The following is a 23389-nucleotide window of genomic DNA, read 5'->3' as shown; positions in this document are numbered from 1 at the left end:
ACTTTACGGAGAGAATACTTTTGTCAGGGTCTTATTGTAAAGACACCATTTTTAAAAAGGTCCTTCAAATGGTTCTTTAAAAAAAACATTTTAAAGAACCTTTTTTGAGTGGTTCTTTAAAGAACCATTTTAAATCTTTCAAAATAAAATGTACCTGGTGCTCTCTGGCAGGTAGCTCCATGCCCTCCTGGGTTTTAAATGCACCTTAGAACACACATGCATCAACACTACAATGAGCGGGTGGAGGGAGGTTTGGAGTCTTCTCTCACCCCCATTCTCTGCGGCCTGCTGGAGCGGGGGGGCTAAGAGGAGGAGTTGGCCGTCCGACTGCGGTCTGGAGTGTGGGGCCTCCCTGCTGCTGCGGAGTCGGGGCGGTCTGCCTCTCCCCGCCGCAGGGAAAAGGGTAACACCACCTGGGTCTGGGTGCAATTCCCCCCTCCAGGGGCAAGGGTACCTAGACCCGGTTCGTAGAGTACGCTTGGGGAGTGTGATTGTGTGTACAGCGTCTCTTTATGTCTGTCTCCACATTGGTTGAGTGTGGAGTAAGTGCATATGAGAGCATGAGGGTGGGAATGGATGTTTGTATCTGTGTGTGCCTGTATGTCTGTGTCTATATGTCAGGTTGGGTATCAGACGCCACCTCTCTGGGGACATCTCAGGCCCTCCAAGGTTTGGAGGCCTATCTCCCCCCACCACCACTTCCCCTGCCAGTGGCAGACTCCCTCAGACATCGGTGCGTTGGTGCTTCTTTGTGTCTGGGGATGGGCGTCCAGGTACACACCGGCTCACTCCTTGGCGGCCGCTTATCGGGGCCTGGAGCCTGGGGCTCGCTCGGGCCACTTCGGAGGTGGGGTGCCCCCGGCCTCTCGGCCTGGGGCTCGGTCACTCAGGCACGGCTGGCTGCCGGCGGAGCTCACGGGCGCGTCACTGCAACTCCCCCTGGCTTCTGCTCCGCGGCTGCTGAGTGAACCCTCATCTGGGACTCTCCTCAGCTCTTTCTGGGACAGTGGCGTGGCTGCCCCTCTGTTGGTCTTCCTTGGTCTCTTGTGTTCTGAGGGCCTCTGGATGTCTGGAGTTTTGATCTCCTCCATACCTGCTTCATGCCCTGGAGGACGGGGCTGTGGCCCCCCCACACCCTCTAGCAGATCATTACATGAAAGAACCTTTTAAAAAAAAAAAAACAAGCGCGTCCATGCTCACAGGTGTACACACGGGTGATCACACCCACAAACTACACCCTTTTTGGCTCCTACCTCAAAGCACACTGTGTTCTGTTGATCTTACGTGCTGCACAATAATGTTTAATATTTAGCATTTACTGTCATATTCCCATGATGTTGTTTATTCTATTACTCTTGTTCTCTTCTGCTTGTTTTCTTTTTTCTTTCTCAACAGGTGATCCAGGTGATCGATATATGCATTTTCTTTTTCTTTTTTTTCTTCTTCTGCCCATTCTGTTGGTTTTTGTTTTTTGCCCTTCTCCCCCGTCCCTCTTCTCAGCTGTTTCTCTTTCCCTCTTTCTTTCTCCCCTTCTTTCCCTCAGTCAAGTCTGTCCCGTATTCAGCAAGTGAAAATAAAATAAACAATAAAAGATGAATCAAATGGACCATTATGGCAAGGCTGGGATGGTCAATTTGGTAAAGTAAATCCGTTGGGCATCTTTCTTTGCCTTTAGACAATAATTCTGATGGCAAAGGAGGCAAACGGGACAGGCAAAAAAAAAACCAAAAAAAAAAAACAACAAAATAAAGTGTAAGATAAATTGAATTTGAGCAGGGTAAAATAAATACAAGAACAACAGCATAGACATACAGTGGGGCAAAAAAGTATTTAGTCAGCCACCGATTGTGCAAGTTCCCCCACCTAAAATGATGACAGAGGTCAGTAATTTGCACCAGAGGTTCACTTCAACTGTGAGAGACAGAATGTGAAAAAAAAATCCATGAATCCACATGGTAGGATTTGTAAAGAATTTATTCGTAAATTAGGTTGGAAAATAAGTATTTGGTCAATAACAAAAATACAACTCAATACTTTGTAACATAACCTTTGTTGGCAATAACAGAGGTCAAACGTTTACTATAGGTCTTTACCAGGTTTGCACACACAGTAGCTGGTATTTTGGCCCATTCCTCCATGCAGATCTTCTCGAGAGCAGTGATGTTTTGGGGCTGTCGCCGAGCAACACGGACTTTCAACTCCCGCCACAGATTTTCTATGGGGTTGAGGTCTGGAGACTGGCTAGGCCACTCCAGGACTTTCAAATGCTTCTTACGGAGCCACTCCTTTGTTGCCCGGGCGGTGTGTTTTGGATCATTGTCATGTTGGAAGACCCAGCCTCGTTTCATCTTCAAAGTTCTCACTGATGGAAGGAGGTTTTGGCTCAAAATCTCACGATACATGGCCCCATTCATTCTGTCCTTAACACGGATCAGTCGTCCTGTCCCCTTGGCAGAAAAACAGCCCCATAGCATGATGTTTCCACCCCCATGCTTCACAGTAGGTATGGTGTTCTTGGGATGCAACTCAGTATTCTTCTTCCTCCAAACACGACGAGTTGCGTTTATACCAAAAAGTTCTACTTTGGTTTCATCTGACCACATGACAATCCTCTGCTGTATCATCCATGTGCTCTCTGGCAAACTTCAGACGGGCCTGGACATGCACTGGCTTCAGCAGCGGAACACGTCTGGCACTGCGGGATTTGATTCCCTGCCGTTGTAGTGTGTTACTGATGGTGACCTTTGTTACTTTGGTCCCAGCTCTCTGCAGGTCATTCACCAGGTCCCCCCGTGTGGTTCTGGGATCTTTGCTCACCGTTCTCATGATCATTTTGACCCCACGGGATGAGATCTTGCGTGGGAGATTATCAGTGGTCTTGTATGTCTTCCATTTTCTGATGATTGCTCCCACAGTTGATTTTTTCACACCAAGCTGCTTGCCTATTGTAGATTCACTCTTCCCAGTCTGGTGCAGGTCTACAATACTTTTCCTGGTGTCCTTCGAAAGCTCTTTGGTCTTGGCCATGGCGGATTTTGGAGTCTGACTGTTTGAGGCTGTGGACAGGTGTCTTTTATACAGATGATGAGTTCAAACAGGTGCCATTCATACAGGTAACGAGTGGGGGACAGAAAAGCTTCTTACAGAAGACGTTACAGGTCTGTGAGAGCCAGAGATTTTCCTTGTTTGAGGTGACCAAATACTTATTTTCCACCCTAATTTACGAATAAATTCTTTACAAATCCTACCATGTGAATTCATGGATTTTTTTTTCACATTCTGTCTCTCACAGTTGAAGTGTACCTCTGGTGCAAATTACTGACCTCTGTCATCATTTTAAGTGGGGGAACTTGCACAATCGGTGGCTGACTAAATACTTTTTTGCCCCACTGTATATTAATGGTTTATTGCCATTTCGTAGTTACCAAAAGACAAAAGGACATTTTAACCCTCAGCACAACATCACAGCTAATACATGTCACATATTAGTCATTTAAACAGTAATAATTAAATATTTTTACTATACTATAAACAAAAATATATAAATACTATATCTATAGATAACACAACAATTAATACATGTATTGCTTAATTAATAAAACATCAGAAAGATATAAAAACAGATTAGAAATAGCAATAGCTTCATAACAGACCAATAAATCAACACATTTTCATCAGCAGATGCTTGCATGTTCAGTAAAAATATTTCAACAACAAGTTTTTGATTAAAATGATGAATGAACTTCAGCGTTATGTAAGGGAAATTTCATGTTGGACTCACGGTCCTTTGTTATTCCAGTTTAGGACCATGTCTCTGACGTATGTATCATATCAAATATATGTCATATCAAAACAACCCCACACCTGCAGTTGTTTCAGTTTTTCACAGGTGTTTCCTGTCAGTGGTCAACCTCACTCAGGTGGACATCCATATCACCCAACCAAACAACAAGCTCCTCCCTTTGTGCTTCAAATCCCTCCCACTCTGAGACAAGGAGCTGAGAGAGAGAAAACAAGGGTCAATTATAAAGAAGAGAGAAAAGTGAAACCCTCCTCAGAAGGTCGACCTGTGATGGACTCCTGTTTGGTGTTCACGTCATCCCAGCGGCGGCTGCACTCACTCGCCAATGCCAGCAGCCGAGTCTGCAGGGTGCCCTGGAAGAGCATAGTTAATTTTCGACTCTTCCTGGTCAGGCTCTCCAGCTGGATGAGCCAAGGTCTCCCCTTTCACCACCACCTCTAAACACACAAACACAAATTGCATGTAAAGCAGGAGGTGCAGATTTTTTTTGCTATTCTTTTCTAAATCCAGGCTTGATCACGTGGAGGTATTTGGAAAACTTTTTTGGCCAGCAGACGACTGTTGTCTCGCAGAAAGTCAAATCAAATGTATGCGATACACAATCAATTCACAAGAACACATTAAAAAAGAAAGTCCCGTTCTTGCCTGATTTCAAGTGAAATCTGCATCAAAACAGGGAGACAGAATTAAAACAAGTGTTTGTAGCAAATGTGAGCACAAAGCTTCACTTTATACAAGCCTGCTATTAAAGTTCTCCTCTATGCAGACAACGTTCCTGTTTTCAAGGCACAACTTGGATCTGCTGTACAAATCTTATGGATACACAATAAATGAAACAGTAGTGTGCACGACTTCAGATTCTGATCCCTTGTCTTAATATGGTCCCAAAAGGCTCACAACAACCAACATAGCTATAGCAATAAAGCAAACGTTGAGGCTTCAAAATACAAAGTCCATAAACTAATGGCTGACATGGGTTTTATCATAAGGGTGATAAATATACAACATATGGTCTTAAGACTAAAAGTATAATACAGATTTTAGTCTGAGAGATTTGACGTTCATTTACCTGCAGATGCCCTATACGTGCCTGCTCTGTGGTTTTCCACAACATTTTGCACATCACTATTTAATACAGGAAGTAGGTGAACTAAAACAAGTCATCTTTCTTTGTGAGAGGACCATATTAATGAAACCAATCTCAATGACATCACAGAGATCCCTAAAGATGCTCCTGCTGTTTTTCTTCCTCCTCATCCAAAGCTTCCTTCTCCTTGTCCTCGACTTCCATCCAATTGTAATTCAATCTAATTGTGTTTCCCCCTCCTCTTCCTCATTTTGTTGGAGCTGTGAAAGGAATTAGTGTGAATCTGAATTAATTTTTGCAAATGTGAAAAATCAGCTTTTCGGTCAGAGATGCTCTTGTGATTTAAGCTGGGAAGAGTAGATTTATGTGTTGATGCTGCCTGCTTCATCTCTACGACTGGTTGCTGAGTGATATTTACACCCCGGCTGGATTACAAACTTTAACCACGTGTTGAACTTTGGCCCAGCGTTGATACCTCTTGTATAGTATAGTATAGTACTTGTATAGTATAATGACCTCTTCTTGGCTTAATGTATGATGGTGGATAAATGAAATGTACAAAGAAAATTTAACTATATCACAAAAGATCATCTATCTTTGAAACATCAAATGACCGGAGCATAACTTGTCAAGTAGTCTGAAAATAAGTTATACAGTAACAGTCAAAGACACACCTTCTCATGTGTCACATTCTATTCATTCAAAACACTTACGCATAGCTGTGTTTTATACAGCTCTTACAGACTGCAAAGTACAGGCTGATGTGAGTATTTAATGTAAGAGTTTCTAGAGCAGACACAGCGCTCATGTCAAACAGGCTTCATGCGCCCTTTTAGTGACTTTAACAATATTATAAATTTTAATATCGGTCTAGCTGACATTACGTTATGTACGCAGCACGCAATTTGAGAAGCCAAAGGTTCAAATTAGCTGGGAGCACCTTCACTTAATTATAACAGTGGTTTTGTTAGGAAAACAGTTCTGTATACTGGATACTAAATTGCGTTAACATCAGCGGCTAACGTATCTAACATAGCTAACCCTTGTTGTTAGCACAGCATTAACAGCAAGCTACAATGACAAGTAACAAAAACAAAACAGTAAAAAGGTTTTAATGAAAATGTTTTACCTTTTCCAACAGTCCCAGAATCCAGAGCTTCAAAGACCAGCAGGTACTGAAGACTGTTATCCGCTTTGCTGTCACCGACTGTGAGAAAGTGTTTTTTCCCTTACAAAGTTCAAGGCCCACCGGTCGCACAATCTGTCTGCGCATGTGCATCCCAACAATTGACGCCCCCCTTCTCTTTCGGAAGGTTGCCACAGTACGACATGTTCTAACGTGACTCTCTCTCTCTGTCATTTATTTGGCTCGAAACACATATTAACAAATTGCTCAGTGATAAACAAGTACTCAGATCCTTTACCTAAGCAGTGCGCTTTGTCAAAACTAAGTAAGTGTGTCGATAATGAACACATAAGTGTGTTCACTACACATAAGTGTGTTCATTACACTGACATTCTGTTGTACAATTGTTATTTACTTGTATTTTATAATTTGACTTTACATACTGCTGGGTGGTTTATAAAGTTTACAATAATTAGTATTATCATTTTGCTATATTTTCTAATATGTATAATAATCTCAAAAGTAATGCCTTGAAACAGAAAATAGTAATACTTTATTAAAACTTAAAACTAAAGTACAGTAAACGTCTTAATAATAAATTCCATATTCTATTACCACATTATTTGTGATCAGTGGGTTTGCAGGGTTAGGGGTGTTGGGGGTAGGGTCTTTAGGCTTTGGCCCCCACCCCTGCCACCAGTATATTTTTAACCAAGTATTTCTAACTTTTATTTGAATATTCAGTTTCCTACCATCTGCTCTTAAAGGGTAATTTTATTATTATTATTATTATTAACCTTTATTTAACCAGGAAAAGTCCCATTGAGATTAAAAACCTCTTTTGCAAGGGAGTCCTGGCCAAGAGGCGACAACACGTTGAAATTACAAAGTTACATACATATTATAAATAACAATTACATTTTAAAAACATTTTTCTCTGGCTCTCTCAATCTGGACTTAAAAGCATTTAATGAAATAAGATCTGCTATCTTCCAGTCTTTTTGCATCATGTTCCATGTGAAAGGGGCAGCATAAGTAAAAGCCCTCTTTCCCAGTTCAGTTCTGGCAAATGGAACATTGAGCAATAAAAGATCGCTTGAACGCAGGCTGTAAGAAACAGTACTTCTCCGTGTGAGCAGATCGCAAATGTAGGTGGGCATTTGTCCAAGCAGGGCCTTATAAATAAAGATGCACCAGTGAGCAAACCTCCTGGAGGTTGCCAGGTAACCCGCCCTCCCCCTTTGCACACACATGTACACAAACAAAACACACAGTATAATTCACACTATAATTATAACAAATATGTATGCCATTTTACACCATCAAATTTAGATAGCTAAGGATGAAGAACCTTTTGTTCTTTAAAGAACCATTTGTAGTACCTAAAGAACCATCTACAAAATAAAAAGGTTCTTTGACATATGATGGTTCTTTAAAGAACCATGAAGACATCTGAAGAACCATTTAAGAGCCATAATTTTTCTGAGAGTACCAGGTGGGCCAGCAGGTATGGCTCTCAACCAAACACATTCCACTCAAAACTGAATCAAAGATTATCCACAGCGCCCCGGCATACTCCATCACCCGCATTATGGATGCTAGGCACCGCGGTAGAGGTTTTCAGTTTTTGGTGGATTGGGATGGGTATGGTCCGGAAGAGCACTCCTGGGTGCCGCGGTCCGCAATTCTCGATGATGCCATGGTGAGAGAATTCTGCCACCGGCACCCTTACAAGTTTGGTGGGTCGCCGGGTGGCTCGCGTTAGAGGAAGGGGTACTGTCAGGGTCGGACGGTGCCCCGACCGGTCAACCCGCCTGTGTGTATATGTGTGTGTGTGTTTTCCTCTCTCGCTCTGTTTCCCTCCGCTGTGGTGTTTACGGAGGTCGGATAGCAACGAGGGACCTCCGACCCGGAGGCGCTGTGGCCCTGAGCTGCCTCACCTGCAACCGATTCTCCACCAGCTGCTACCAATCATCCACCATCTTGGGCAGGGCTATTTAATGGTGTGGCTGAGCGAACGACAGCGCTGGAGTATTGCACTAAGCCTGGTAATGTTACGAGCCGCTCATGTTGCTCAGTGTTGTCTGCTCTTTTTGGTTATTCATTACTATTGTCTGTGTGCAACTAGGAACTGGGACGGAGGATTCACGAGCACAAGAAAACACTTGGAGGAGAGACTGGCACTCACTACCACGCACGGTTTGAGCACGGGAAGGAGGACGCACCAACTATTATCATTGCACATTTTAACTATTGTCAACCTTTATCCATTGTAAATAAACGCACTGCTTATATTCACAGCTCCGTGCTTGAGTCCACTCAATCCTCAACCGTGACAACTTTCTGAAGTCTTATTGACCACACCGAGCAAAGATCATAATTCACACACACTAACTTCTCTCCTTCACATGAGTCTGACAGAATACGATCATGCAAAAGAAACTAGCCAGTGGTTATTACAGAGAGGATAAAGATAAGGCCTGTGGACCAGAACTGGGACCTACAGGTCTGGCTGATGGTTTAAATAAATAATTGTGAATGTTTCACAGCGCAGCAGGAATCTGGGCTGTGTTCAGGTAAGGCAGAGGACTGATGCTCAGACAGGACCTGCTGTGATAGTTCTGCTGTAATAGTTCTGATGTAACAGCTCTGCTGTGACGGTTCTGCTGTAACCGTTTTGCAGTAACCATTCTGCAGTAATGGTTCTGCTGTAATAGTTCTACTGTAACAGCTCTGCTGTGATGCTTCTACTGCTACAGTTCTGCAATAACAGCTCTACTGTGACGGTTCTGCAGTGATGGCCCTGCTTTAATGGCTCTGCTGTGACGGTTCTACTGAAACGGTTCTGCAATAATGGCTCTGCTGTAACGGTTCTGCTGTGACAGTTCTGCAATAACGGCTCCCCAGTAATGGTTCTGCTGTCATGGTTAAGCTCAGTAGAAGTGTTTAGGTTCGCATTGATTTGTTTCAGGGTTGTTGTTATGGTTGTTGCTATGGTGATTAGCACTCTGCTCTTTGGCCTGTGGGCAGCGCTGCCACACCCAGTGCCACACAGACTCACTGTGGGTAGTACTGGTTGACCCAGGACAACAGGTAGCTGCAGTCATCGTCGTCCAGCCCTGCAGCGGTGAGCTGAGTGAGGTGGGCCGAGAACTCCTGATGGTACAGGCCGGCGTAGAGGTTCATGATGTCCATGTGAGGAGGGTAGCAGTTCTTCACCCTCCTCACCACCGTCAGCAGGTCTTCCTTCACACATCTTCCCACTCGACACACCTGGACAGGTTCATCGAACAGGGAGTAGGGTAAAAACTCTCATCAAACCCCGTATTAACATTAATCGACTGTCCCAACCAAAACAAAAAGGGGGATTAGTCCTGCCCAATATAGATTATTAAAGCATACTTTTGAAATGGCTAGATTAGGCAAACATTGAGCAGAGAAAAACAAGATAAACTGAATTTTAATTGAATAAGAATAATTTTAATTTATTCAGTAAAAAATCTTAATATATATTATTATACTCCTTCAAGGCTGTATAGAATGGGTGTTGGTAGAGAGGACTTGTGTTGGAAATGCCAACAAGCCAAAGGTACTGATACATGCCCCCTGAATGCCCACTGTTTGTTTGTTTTTTCAGTTTGGAACACTGTATTGAATTATATGCAGGGATGGAAGGTTTGTAACTTGCCCAAATCACCTAAATTATGTCTACTAGGAGATAAAAGAAAGGTGCCACAATTAAATAAACACCAGTTTAGAGTGTTAAGCACTGCACCAGTAACATGTGCCTGTGTCATTTTGGAATACTGAAAGGACACCTATACTCAAATGCTTAAAATGTGGCCAGAATGATTGGGAACTTTACTTGCGAAAAGATGTTGGGAAGGTAAGATCATGTGACGGAAGCTTTGGTGGAACAATGGGGCAATTTCTGCACCTACATGTCTACCTGACTTTTTGTTTTGTTCTTTTTGTTTGCTTTTTTCTTGTTCTCTTTTGTTTTTGTTTTGATTTTTTGCTTCTTGTTTTTGGTTGTTGTATTTTTGTATTTGTTATTATAAAATGTAAAATCTAATAAATAATTGAATTTTAAAAAAAAAACTCTCATCCAGCTCAAACTGAGTACCAGCAGAGCTCCTCCCACACCTCCTCCCAGGTGACTAACCTGTCTCTTCACAGGTGAAGAGAGCCAGTCGGTTCCTCCCGAGGTGTCTTTGGCAGCCTCCTTTATTCGGCCCTCCACCATGTTCTGGAGCAGTATGTTGTGGATGCTGAGACATTTCTGAGGACGCCATCTTGGGACTCGCTCCTCCTGACAGTCTCTCCAGCGCCGGTCCTGCGCCTCCTGCTGCTGGATAGACACCATGGCACTCCTCAGGACCTTCAGCTCCCCTGCAGAGGAGGAGGGGTTGAAGGTGTCATTGATGGCCATCCACAGCTTCAGTTGCAGAGCCTCGAAGTCTTTGTGCAGCTCGTCCTCCTCTTCCTCATTGACCGAGTCATAGCTGAACAGGTCCTCCTCCCTCTCTATCAGCCTCCTGCTTGATTCTTCCAGCTGCTCCTCCTTCTCCACTTGCACCTGCTTGACCTCATCCCCTGAAGAAAACAGAAAGCATCAGAAGCAAAAAACCACAGGAGCTAAATCCATCAACAGATCAGGTCCTGCTAGCTCTCATTCTTCATGTGAACCAAACACCTGCAGTTCCTATGACATCCAGCAGAAACAGCAGTGAGTCACCCCCATAGACTCCCATGTTAAAACTTCACAGCACAAATAAACATATTTACAGCCTGATAAACAAACAGTTTGGTCTTTTCCTTCATTGCACATGAATGGGGTGGTGGGGTCTTTATACTTCCCCTGTTTTTTAGGGGAGTCGCCTATTTTCACTGACACAGGAGACTATCTGATTGTTCAGTCTGACGTCACTAGCCGTGTCTGGGTCTAAACTCCGCTGCAGGTCCATATATCAAACGATCACTATGGCATTAATGAGAGTTGAAAAACTGTCTAAAGTCTTTCATCTTTAATAAAATGATCAGCGTTCTGCTCTACCAGGTGTAACAATTGAGTTTAACATCCAGGCATCCATGAAAACGGAATTTATGACATTTAACGGAGTTAGAAGTTAGCAGGGAGTTAGCTCGCTAGCTTCTATCTAAATACAGTGGGGCAAAAAAGTATTTAGTCAGCCACCGATTGTGCAAGTTCCCCCACTTAAAATGATGACAGAGGTCAGTAATTTGCACCAGAGGTACACTTCAACTGTGAGAGACAGAATGTGAAAAAAAAATCCATGAATTCACATGGTAGGATTTGTAAAGAATTTATTCGTAAATTAGGGTGGAAAATAAGTATTTGGTCACCTCAAACAAGGAAAATCTCTGGCTCTCACAGACCTGTAACGTCTTCTGTAAGAAGCTTTTCTGTCCCCCACTCGTTACCTGTATGAATGGCACCTGTTTGAACTCATCATCTGTATAAAAGACACCTGTCCACAGCCTCAAACAGTCAGACTCCAAAATCCGCCATGGCCAAGACCAAAGAGCTTTCGAAGGACACCAGGAAAAGTATTGTAGACCTGCACCAGACTGGGAAGAGTGAATCTACAATAGGCAAGCAGCTTGGTGTGAAAAAATCAACTGTGGGAGCAATTATCAGAAAATGGAAGACATACAAGACCACTGATAATCTCCCACGCAAGATCTCATCCCGTGGGGTCAAAATGATCATGAGAACGGTGAGCAAAGATCCCAGAACCACACGGGGGGACCTGGTGAATGACCTGCAGAGAGCTGGGACCAAAGTAACAAAGGTCACCATCAGTAACACACTACAACGGCAGGGAATCAAATCCCGCAGTGCCAGACGTGTTCCGCTGCTGAAGCCAGTGCATGTCCAGGCCCGTCTGAAGTTTGCCAGAGAGCACATGGATGATACAGCAGAGGATTGTCATGTGGTCAGATGAAACCAAAGTAGAACTTTTTGGTATAAACGCAACTCGTCGTGTTTGGAGGAAGAAGAATACTGAGTTGCATCCCAAGAACACCATACCTACTGTGAAGCATGGGGGTGGAAACATCATGCTATGGGGCTGTTTTTCTGCCAAGGGGACAGGACGACTGATCCGTGTTAAGGACAGAATGAATGGGGCCATGTATCGTGAGATTTTGAGCCAAAACCTCCTTCCATCAGTGAGAACTTTGAAGATGAAACGAGGCTGGGTCTTCCAACATGACAATGATCCAAAACACACCGCCCGGGCAACAAAGGAGTGGCTCCGTAAGAAGCATTTGAAAGTCCTGGAGTGGCCTAGCCAGTCTCCAGACCTCAACCCCATAGAAAATCTGTGGCGGGAGTTGAAAGTCCGTGTTGCTCGGCGACAGCCCCAAAACATCACTGCTCTCGAGAAGATCTGCATGGAGGAATGGGCCAAAATACCAGCTACTGTGTGTGCAAACCTGGTAAAGACCTATAGTAAGCGTTTGACCTCTGTTATTGCCAACAAAGGTTATGTTACAAAGTATTGAGTTGTATTTTTGTTATTGACCAAATACTTATTTTCCACCCTGATTTACGAATAAATTCTTTACAAATCCTGCCATGTGGATTCATGGATTTTTTTTCACATTCTGTCTCTCACAGTTGAAGTCTACCTCTGGTGCAAATTACTGACCTCTGTCATCATTTTAGGTGGGGGAACTTGCACAATCGGTGGCTGACTAAATACTTTTTTGCCCCACTGTACAATATAGCATGTCCTGACTGCGGGGTTTTGGAAACAAATTCAAACGTACAGCTCTGCTATCACTTCCAACATAAATGAAGACAGAAAACTAAACAGCAGTGACGTTTGTAGGGTTACTGAAGTTGGGCTAGCTGGTATATAATGATGTGCTACGTGACCGCTAGCGACACAGCTATGTTAGCATAATATAAACAAGCTAACTTTTTTTCCACTCGATAAAAGTTAACTTGAGTGTTCTCGGTGGTCAGGAACAAATGTAATCGCATGGCAGGATGCTGTAAAAGGACCAAACTTCAGCCAGGAGAACAACTGAGATAATCCATCCACAATACGAGGTTAGTCATTCATATACTGCTGCATAGGCTGGGCTGTAGTTACATCCTAAGGTTTTAAAAACTGAGCTTAAATAAATGATTAGTGGTAATAAAAGGAGAGGGAGGTCAACAGGGATCACTGACTGTTTTAGGAGCTTTTTGAGATTAAATAGAAGAAAATACATAACATTAAACATGTTAACAACACAAAAGCCATATTAAACGCATACTACTTTAGACCCAGAAGTAGGATTCGTCGCGTCATCACTGAACAACCGGATAGCTGGTTGTTAGAGCCAATCTATAGAGAAATATTTTTGATACTGTTTCAGTTATTATGTTACATGTTTAATTTTGTATAATATGTTGTTAGAGAATAAATGCTGCGCGTTTAATTTGTGTCGGGTAAGAAAACATTACAACATTACAGTAGCAGGTTAGAGTGAGCCAGGACGGCAATGGAAATGTGCGCTGTAGCAGCAAATAGTTTTTTGACCGTGACATCTTTTGTTTGTATGTACGAGTCAGAAATAAATCTGAACAGCTCACATTAAGAAGTGGAAGAATTATTTTTTCGAAGCTTGGGACAGAAATTCGCCACTACATAAAAGTCAAAAATCTATCGAGTAACGGAGGAATGTTTTCCGCGGTAGAGCCACCGACTGAGACATAGAAAAGTCACCGGATCGTCGGCATAAGGACGCCTACACACAACAACACGGCGAACAGCTAAGTAAAAAGTGTTTTGTCAGATGCATCTTACCTGTGGAAGTAGCATAAAGGAGTTTGTGCAGTACACCACCCGACAGCTGTGCCGAAGAAAATCATTACGGCTTAGCGGTGTTATATAATTACAATGGCGGACGACATTAATGACAGTGTGGGTGTAGTTACGCGTGATGACAGCCAGAGGGCGATGACAGACAAAGGTCTGGAGTTCAAACTGCATCAGCTCACAAAGGTGAGAAGAGGCAAATTAGGACAAGTGACAGCACAAGAAGATGAAACTGAGCGACTTTTGAGCCATGAAATTCTGCTGGCTGTAAATGATGTGAGAGAGGCACTGAAAGTTTACAAGAAGTTGTATGAAGAGTTTCAAGAATGCAATTATGCAGTGTTGCTGTGTATTAAAGATGAGGAGGAAAAGGAGGCTGACCAACAATTTTGGTTTCAGCCAATGTCAGAACGATGTTTGCAGTTCATTAATAGAGTTAATACATGGATTGAAATACAAACATGTGATCAAGAGATAACTCCCATGGACAGTGCATCCAGAGTGTCAAAAACATCTAGAGTGTCAAACAAGTCTAAAGTATCCAACACGTCAAGGGTGTCGACAGCATCGTCAGAGCGCGTCAAGGAAGAAGCTAACAGAGCAGCTCTGATGGCACGAGCAGCGTCTCTGAAAGAAAAACAGGCTCTAGAGTTAAAAGAAGCAGAAATTAAAGCTGCAAAGGAAAGACTGGAAATTGAAACAGCCATTGCAGTGTCTACTGCCAAAGTGAAAGTGTATGAGGAATGTGAAGGGGTTAAGTCTCAAGTGAGTGAAACCAGACTTACGGTAATGCCACGTCGTGACCTCCTGAAGATGAATAACGAAAATCGTCATGGCAACGTAAAACACACACCAGGGAAGCCAACAGAGATAGATAGGTCTGCCTCTTGGAGGAATCCTGGTGATCCAAGTACTGCAGCAGGGGCCATACCTAAGACACATAGAACTCCACTGCAGGGGCCGAGCCAACGCCAAGATGGTGTCTCACTTCAGGAGACCAGACCAAGTGAGCTTTATCAAGTTATGCAGAAACAGGCAGATATCACAGAGATGCTTGTAAAGTACCAACAGCTGGCTCGGTTACCACAAAGGGATGTGCCAGTGTTCCACGGAGATCCTTTGGAGTACAGGTCGTTTATGAGGGCATTCATGCACGCTATTGACACCAGAACTGATAGCAATTCAGACAAGCTATATTTTCTGGAGCAGTATACTCGAGGCGAGCCTCGTGATCTTGTGAGGAGTTGTCAGCATATGCCTGAACATCGGGGGTATGAAAGGGCTCTGCAGCTGCTTCAAGATAAATATGGAAATGAGTTACAGATTGCTAGCACACTAATTGAGAAGACATCGAAGTGGCCACAAATTAAGGCTGAAGATGGAAAGGCGTTGAGCGCATTCTCTGTATTCCTGGTGAGCTGTCGTAATGCCATGGAGGATGTGGACTATATGGAAGAGATGGACAACCCTGCAACTATGAGGGTCATCATTTCCAAGTTGCCATTTAAAATAAGAGAGCGCTGGAGAATCCATGCATATGATATCCAGGAGCGGCGCTGCAACAGAGCAAGATTCACAGAGCTGGTGGCCTTCGTTGAACACCAAGCAAAGATCATGTCCGACCCACTCTTTGGCGATCTTGAAACAGCAGTGTCAGACAAGGTTATGAAAAAGCCACAGCAAGGAAATAAGTTGAAGAAAGACATTAGACATGGGAGCAGCTTTGCTATCAAGGTTAACCAAGGTTCAGAAATGGACAAAAGAAGCAGAGTGAGTAAGAACCAGAGTGACCTGTCACTCAACTGCGCCTTCACAAGAGGGTCACATGAGCAGAGATTGCAAAAGGAAGATGGTGTGCGAGGTTTGTTCACTCAAGCATCCAAGTTTGTTGCACTTCTCAAGTTATGAGGAAGAGAAGCCTCCCGATGAGGTCAATATGGGTAGCACTGCTAAAGGCCCAGCAGGGTTGTCTGAAGAAAAGGAGACAAGTGCCTGTACTGGGGCTGGAGGCAGCTGCGTGCTTGCCATTGTACCTGTAAGGGTGAAGTCCTGCAAGAGTGACAAGGCTGTGGAGGTTTACGCTTTCATTGACCCAGGTAGCTCTGCATCGTTCTGCACCGAAGCCTTGGCAAGGAAGTTGAAGGTGCAAGGCAGACGAACCGAGCTAACGTTGAGGACCATAAATTCCAGAAGTCGAGAGGAGAGTTATGTGCTCACAGAATTGGAAGTCAGCAGTCTGGCACACAACAACTTTATCGCACTGTCAAAGGTCTTCACACAGAAAAGTATTCCTGTTTCCAGAGAGAACATCCCACTCCAGAAAGAGGTTGACAAGTGGCCGTACCTACGCGAGGTGAGGTTGCCTCATATTGAGGCTGAAGTGGAGCTTCTCATTGGAACTAAAGAATACACCATATTGGAGCCATGGAAGGTGATCCCAAGTGAGGACAATGGTCCATATGGCGTAAAGACAGCACTTGGATGGATTCTGAATGGACCACTCAGAGAAACAGATACTGCAGCCAATGATGTACAACCATGTGCTATTGTGAACAGAATAGCCATCGACAACGTGGAACAACTGCTTGTACGACAGTATAACCACGACTTTCCAGAGCGTCACTGTGATGATAAAGCAGGAATGTCTCAATAAGACCACCACTTCATGGAGTCTGTGTCAAGCTCTACTCGTCTCACTGATGGACACTATGCCATAAGTCTTCCTACGAAGAAGTCGTGCGTTTAGATGCCGAACAATCGAAGTGCAGTGTTACAGCGTGCACTGAGCCTTTCAGTGCAAGCTGAAAAGGAATCCTGCACTCCATGAAGAATACACTGCCTTCATGAGTGACATGTTGAACAAGGGATATGCCGTTGAGGTTCCAACAACACAGTTAAACCGCAAGGATGGAAAACAGTGGTATATTCCCCACCATGGGGTATATCATCCACAAAAAAAGAAGCTGAGGGTGGTATTTGACTGCGCTGCCAGCTACCAAGGAGTTTCACTGAATAGTGAACTTCTACAAGGGCCAGATTTAACAAACTCATTGATCGGAGTGCTGACACGGTTCAGGCAATAGTCTATCGCCTTTACAGCAGAGGAGAACCGCAGCAAATCATCACCTGAAGCTGTAAGCACAGTCCTGGAAAATTTTTATGTTGACGACTGCTTGAAGTCTGTTGCCACGGAAACTCAAGGTATGCAGTTATACACAGACCTTACTGAATTGTGTTCTGGTGGAGGATTTCACCTAACGAAATGGACAAGCAACAGTCGTGCCTTGCTCTCATTCATCCCTGAGCATGAGAGAGCCAAAGCTGTCAGAGACCTGAACTTGAACCATGACCTGCTGCCTATGGAACGTGCTTTAGGAGTTCTATGGTGCCCTGAGTCTGACGCATTCAAGTTCAGGATTAACATCAAAGAAAGACCTGTGACGAGACATGGAATACTTTCCGTCACCAGCTCCATCTATGACCCACTGGGATTCCTTTCCCCAAGAACTCTCCCTGCAAAAATGATCTTGCAGCAGTTATGCAGGGAGGGTCTTGCTTGGGATGATAAGATCCCAGAACAGCTCAGTCATAAGTGAAACAAGTGGTTACAAGAGCTGTGCCAGCTGTCAGAGGTAACCGTACCCAGGTGTGTGAGACCATTGGACTTCGGTCCTGTCGCAACAGCACAGCTCCACCATTTTTCTGATGGGAGCGAAAGTGGATATGGAACAGCATCATACTTGAGGATGACCAGCAATGATGGACGGGTTCACTGTACATTAATGATGGGAAAATCCCGTGTGGCGCCCATGAAGCAAACCACTATTCCACGAATAGAGTTGACTGCAGCTATGGTTGCTGCAAAGATAGACAAAATGTTAAGAACGGAGCTTCAGATGAATCTTCTTGAATCTACATTCTGGACTGACAGCACAACTGTGTTGAAGTATATTGAAAATGAAAATCTTCGCTTCAAGACATTCGTGGCCAATCGCGTTGCGGTCATTAGAGAGCTAACAAATCCTCAGCAGTGGAGGTACGTTGGTACAGCAATCAATCCAGCTGATTGTGCATCCAGAGGGCTTGCACCATCTAAGCTCATGAAGAATCTAAGCTGGTTCCACGGCCCAGCTTTCCTGAAAACCCCAGAAAGACAGTGGCCAGAAAGACCTGACAAGGAAAGGATTGATAAAGATGACAGCGAAGTGAGGCATGCAACCATGGTACATCTCACAAATGCAGCTGAGAATGTTCACACGTTGAACAAGCTGATCAATCACTATTCCAGCTGGCATCGAGTGAAGAGAGCTGTGGCATGGATGATCAAACTCAAAGACTTACTGCTACGACGATGTGAAAAAAGGAAAGAGACGTACGCTAAACAGAAAGAACAAGACAACGAATCAATGCAGACAACACTTACCCTGAAAGATCTGGTGCAAGCTGAGGCAGAGATCATTAAGTTCTGTCAAAGTCAACAATTCCAAGAAGAGATCACCATGTTAAAGAAAGGCAAGTGTGTGACAAAGACTAGTCACTTGAGGAAACTTGATCCCGTGATGCAGGACGGAGTTTTGAGAGTTGGTGGTCGCCTCGCAGCTGCTGGGATGCCAGAACATGTGAAGCACCCAGTCATTATCCCAAAGGGCTCACATATCACCACACTGATCTTGCAGGATATACATGAGAAGATTGGGCACTGTGGAAGACTGTATATGCTTTCACGGCTGCGACAGAAGTATTGGATTCCATCCGCTAACTCAGAAGTGAGGAAGTTTCTGTCAAGGTGCGTAATCTGCAGGAAAACTAGAGGCAAACCACTGGAACAGAAGATGGCAAATTTGCCAGAGGATAGGCTTCTACCTGATGAACCCCCCTTTTCTAATGTTGGGGTGGATTACTTTGGACCGTTTAATGTGAAGCATGGCCGCAGCACAGTAAAAAGGTATGGTGTGTTGTTTACCTGCCTTACAACAAGAGCAGTGCACATTGAAATTGCGCACACTTTGGACACTGATTCATGTCTGAATGCCATCAGACGCTTTGTGTGCAGAAGAGGTCAGGTATCTGTCATGCGTTCAGATAATGGCACCAACCTAGTCGCTGCTGAACGGGAGCCATTCAAGAGTGGAATCAGTCAAAGATTCTAGACTGTCTCATGCAAAAGGGAATCCAGTGGGTATTTAACCCACCCGCTGGTTCTCACTTTGGAGGGATATGGGAAAGGCAGATCAGAACCTTGAGGAAGGTCCTGAGGTCTATACTGAAGGAACAGTTGGTCAATGATGAAGGTTTACTGACACTAATGTGTGAAGTGGAGTCAGTACTAAATGACAGACCGCTGACTACAGTAACAGATGATCCAACAGACCTGGAACCACTGACGCCTAACCACTTGCTACTGATGAAGAAAAAGCCGGGTTTGCCTCCTGGACTTTTCAGAAAGGAAGACTCATACTCCCGCCGCCGTTGGAAGCAAGTGCAATATCTTGCTGACTTGTTTTGGAAGAGGTGGGTGCGCGAGTATTTGCCTATGCTTCAAGAGCGTCAAAAGTGGACTCAGGTCAGAAGAAATGTAACTGTGGGGGACATTGTAATGGTGGTCGACGAGTCAGCGCCAAGAAGCTCGTGGATGTTGGGGAGAGTTCTTCGTGTCATTCCAGATGCTAAGGGTCTGGTGCGGCGTGTGATCATCAAGACAAAGACTAACACCTTAGAAAGACCCATTGACAAGCTATGCTTGATCTGTGAGAATGTCATGTAACTTGGAATGAGAAAATACAGTATATGTTCTGATCGGTTACAGGTTTTGTGAAAGATAATTTGAATGACCATGTGTGATACAGGAAGTGTTAATGTTATTTGGCTCTTTTGTAAGTGTTCGCTAATTGTCAGTCTTCACGCCCTCCAATTAGGGGGCTGGAAATGTTAGAGCCAATCTATAGAGAAATATTTTTGATACTGTTTCAGTTATTATGTTACATGTTTAATTTTGTATAATATGTTGTTAGAGAATAAATGCTGGGCGTTTAATTTGTGTCGGGTAAGAAAACATTACAGCGCATGTGTGGTAGCAGGTTAGAGTGAGCCAGGACGGCAATGGAAATGTGCGCTGTAGCAGCAAATAGTTTTTTAGACCGTGACATCTTTTGTTTGTATGTACGAGTCAGAAATAAATCTGAACAGCTCACATTAAGAAGTGGAAGAATTATTTTTTCGAAGCTTGGGACAGAAATTCGCCACTACACTGGTAGCTAGCAAACTTCACCTGAACTGGACTTCTGGACTGTGTTTGTCCTGTTGGAGCCTTTTGAACCATTTTAAATGAAATCATGTGACCAATCGTATAGTTGCTGTGAGGTTACTGTACTAATAGACTGTCCAAGAGGGCAGAACTCTGGTGAAAGTATTGTGATTGGATGTCACTGAGCACTAATTAGCAGGCACCATCTCGGTAAGATGCTCCCATTCAGTCTATGCTAACCTAGCTACCATTAGCGTCCACATGTTGCCATTTTTGGAAACAAAAACGAACATAGAGAAAATCCTCAAACTGAGCCTTCACGAAAGCTACCAGTGGGTGACGTGACTGTTGCTATGTCCATCCTTCATCTACAGTCTGTGGTCCTGGAGAGCTACCTGGTTCTAGCAGGGCTTCTGCAGGTCTCACCTTCATTGTTGTTGTGCAGTTTGCGGTTCTTCCAGATCTTTGAGGGGATCTTCAGTCTTGGCAGTTTGCTCCAGGCTCCTCCTTCTTCTCCACTTTCCTCTGCACCTCCTGCTGCAGTCAGTAAGATGATGAATGAATATGTGCAGCTGATATCGATTAATTAAATCCTGAATCGAATTTTAAATATAAATGTATTTTGCCAGAATCTTAGCTTAGAGCTCACAAAACTATTTCAACAACTGCAAAACAGCTAAAACAGCAACGATTAAAGAGCGGGAAAACGGAAAAAGATGTCAACACAAAGCACGGCTCGTTCACCTGACGGCACACAACACAGACACGCCGTTGGTGCTGAAAGCCAAAATCTAAAATATTCTGAAACATCAGGTTTCATCGCTTTCCTACTAAAATTCACTTAACTAGCAGCAAAAGATCAAAACTGGGCTTCACATTTGATAAAAATCGTCATTAATTCCCTCTTACTTTGGCTGTTATTCCCTGCACAGCTCTCTCTCTCTCTCTTTCTCTCTCTCTCTGTCAGTTTACTCAGAGACCAGTTTACCATCAAAAATATCTGTTTTCTGCATTATTTGCTGCTTATTATGCACAAGTCTACCGTTTTGTTCAGTGCTGTCGGCCTCCAACATGAAAGCCTCATTTCTGCTGTTCAATGCTGAAGAAATTTAAACTTTTACAAATGATTGCTTAGCTGTCTCTCTAATCAAACCTCTGTAACTTTGCTCTGATTTACTTAAGCAGCATCAGGTAGTATGTTTTCATGGTTTTCTTCTGTTTTTGATCTACTGCAGAATATTTTTAAGGCGGTTATCTGCTATAAAAAGCCAGGCCGGGAAAATCTCCTTCATGTTTTTATCCTCAGCTACTTTGGCACAAAGGCATCTGCTGTGACGCTACATAGATATAAGTACTGCAATGGATAATGATGATGAAAGCCCTGCTGCAGACAGTCAATACAGTGTAAGCTGACAGGCTCGGGTCCACTGCAGAGGGCTCACAGATTTTCCAGCTAAACCTGAGCGGCAGCATGAAGCACTGATATGAACACCAGAGTGAAACTCGCTGCTGCGCCGTAAATTTGAGTTTTTTTGAGCGGAGTTTGGTGCGGACTCTGCACTTCCCCAGCAGAGCACCACCTGCAGTCTGAAGGCCTGCCGCTGTAGCTCTGATGGAAACACTTCAAACAGTCCGATCAATCAGATCAATGAGTCCGCTTATCGATCACCAGCACACACACACACACACACACACACACACACACACACACACACACACACAAACGTCAAATCGACGACAGGGACTCCGCAGCTCCGCTAATCTCCTCACCGGCCGCTCTGTGTCTGAAGGAGCAGCGGGAGAGGGCAGGGCGCGTGAGCAGCAGGAGCAGGAGTCTAACCTGAACCGAAACATAGATGAGCTCACCTTTACTCCTCTGATGACTCATTAGGAGCTGAAAGTACCTCCGCGCGGGCAGTACGACGATCAGATCGACCGGGACCAGGACTGGATGCAGCTGAGAGCAGGTGATGTCTGAATCCCCCTCACGTCATCCTGAAAGAACACTTTCAGTTTCGGTTCAGAAAAGCTGCATCATCATCAACACTTACACTCAAGGACACACACAAAGAGACACACACAGATTGTGTGTGTGTGTGTCTGTGAGTTTGAGTGCTTGTCATAGACCGTACTCCCCCTTTTAGAGCGGGCAGCCAATCCCACACACGCAGATGTAGAAAACCTGCCTGTTCCCTTCCTCGCTGGTCCGTGTTTAAAATGGCTTCCTGATGTATCTGCGTAAATGAGCTATCTCTTCTTCTCACAACTGGTAAAGTTCATGGTTTCCTGGCACAGACCGACTTCTAAGCGCAGCCATTCCACGACCTTAATGTTAGCTGCTTTATGTTACCACAAACTGTGGTGAAGCAAGTCAATACAACAGAAAAGCTCCACAATTGTCTCTTCTTTCCACTTACAGTGACGTCTCCACCGTCTGTGTGTCGAAATAAAACAAGGCCTCTGTTATACTTGTCACACGACCCTGTTGTTTTGTACTGATGTATGATACCATTGATTTCCTTTCCGATCCAATACCAAGTAATATTCAGGGTGGTATCGACGATACTGATCCGATACCGATACTTTGTACAAAACATTATTTTATTTATTGTATCTTAAATTATAGCATCATAATAATTACAGGACATCAGATTACTTGTTCTTATCACTTAATAATGCAGAGTTCATCATATAGAAATAAAAAAACTGAAGTTGTGCACTATTTGAACACCTTGCCTGCCTGCAGCACTAAAGGACTCCGTGAGAGACGTCTGTCTTGCCCTAGCAGCACCTGTCCTTCTCCTCCTCTTCAGTTCGCCTCAACATAAGCTCATCATATTCTGTGATATGATTTACTCTGAGGTGTTTGACAAGGTTAGTGATGTTGCCACAACCATACATGCCAACCCCCCTGATTTTTCTGGGAGAATCCCGAATTTCAGTGCCCCTCCCGAAAATTTCCCGAAGCAACAATTCTCCCGAATTTCTCCCGATTTTCCACCCGGGCAGCAAAATTGAAAAACCATATTGCAGAATTCATAGCGCGGCCCAGCCAATTCCAGTTTCCAACAATGGCGGCAGCTACTTAGTTTTAATTTTACTCTTATTTCTCTTTCTGGGTCACAAAAAAACTTTTAACATATTTTCAGGTGAGAATGTAGCTGTGTAAACTTCAAATATCTGAGCCGACCGACACATCGTCTTCAAACCCCCACGGTCTTTCGCTACTCGGGTTAAACATGAGATATAAGTCACTTTGATAACTTAAAAATGTTATTGTTTGGCTTTTTTC

The 23389-nt window shown here is 43.9% G+C and overlaps 1 protein-coding gene across 8 annotated transcripts in view; it reads right to left on the bottom strand.

The window, feature by feature from the left end:
* The window catches only part of LOC309689429 (tumor necrosis factor alpha-induced protein 2-like), a 68359-nt gene extending 45746 nt beyond the window's left edge, over nt 1-22613 (bottom strand). For 7 of the 8 annotated variants that reach the window (XR_014271366.1, XR_014271367.1, XM_082505826.1 and 4 more), the window contains exons 1-4: nt 21964-22613; nt 20524-20634; nt 10181-10611; nt 9077-9288 (exon numbers count right to left, since the gene is read on the bottom strand). Coding sequence is in view for 6 of the 8 variants with exons in the window: in XM_082505826.1 (XP_082361952.1) it covers nt 9077-9288; nt 10181-10611; nt 20524-20634; nt 21964-21985 (776 nt within the window). In the remaining 2 variants the exon portion in view is untranslated. The remainder of the gene's footprint in view (nt 1-9076; nt 9289-10180; nt 10612-20523; nt 20635-21963) is intronic. The other variant, XM_082505827.1, reaches the window with a different exon arrangement.
* Between the last annotated feature and the right edge of the window lie 776 nt (nt 22614-23389).

This window comes from Aulonocara stuartgranti, assembly GCF_965226115.1.
Source record: "Aulonocara stuartgranti genome assembly, chromosome: 15".
Taxonomy (NCBI): Eukaryota; Metazoa; Chordata; class Actinopteri; order Cichliformes; family Cichlidae; genus Aulonocara; species Aulonocara stuartgranti.
The sequence above is the reverse complement of the archived record's forward strand: the minus strand, read 5'-3'. Positions and strand labels throughout refer to the sequence as shown.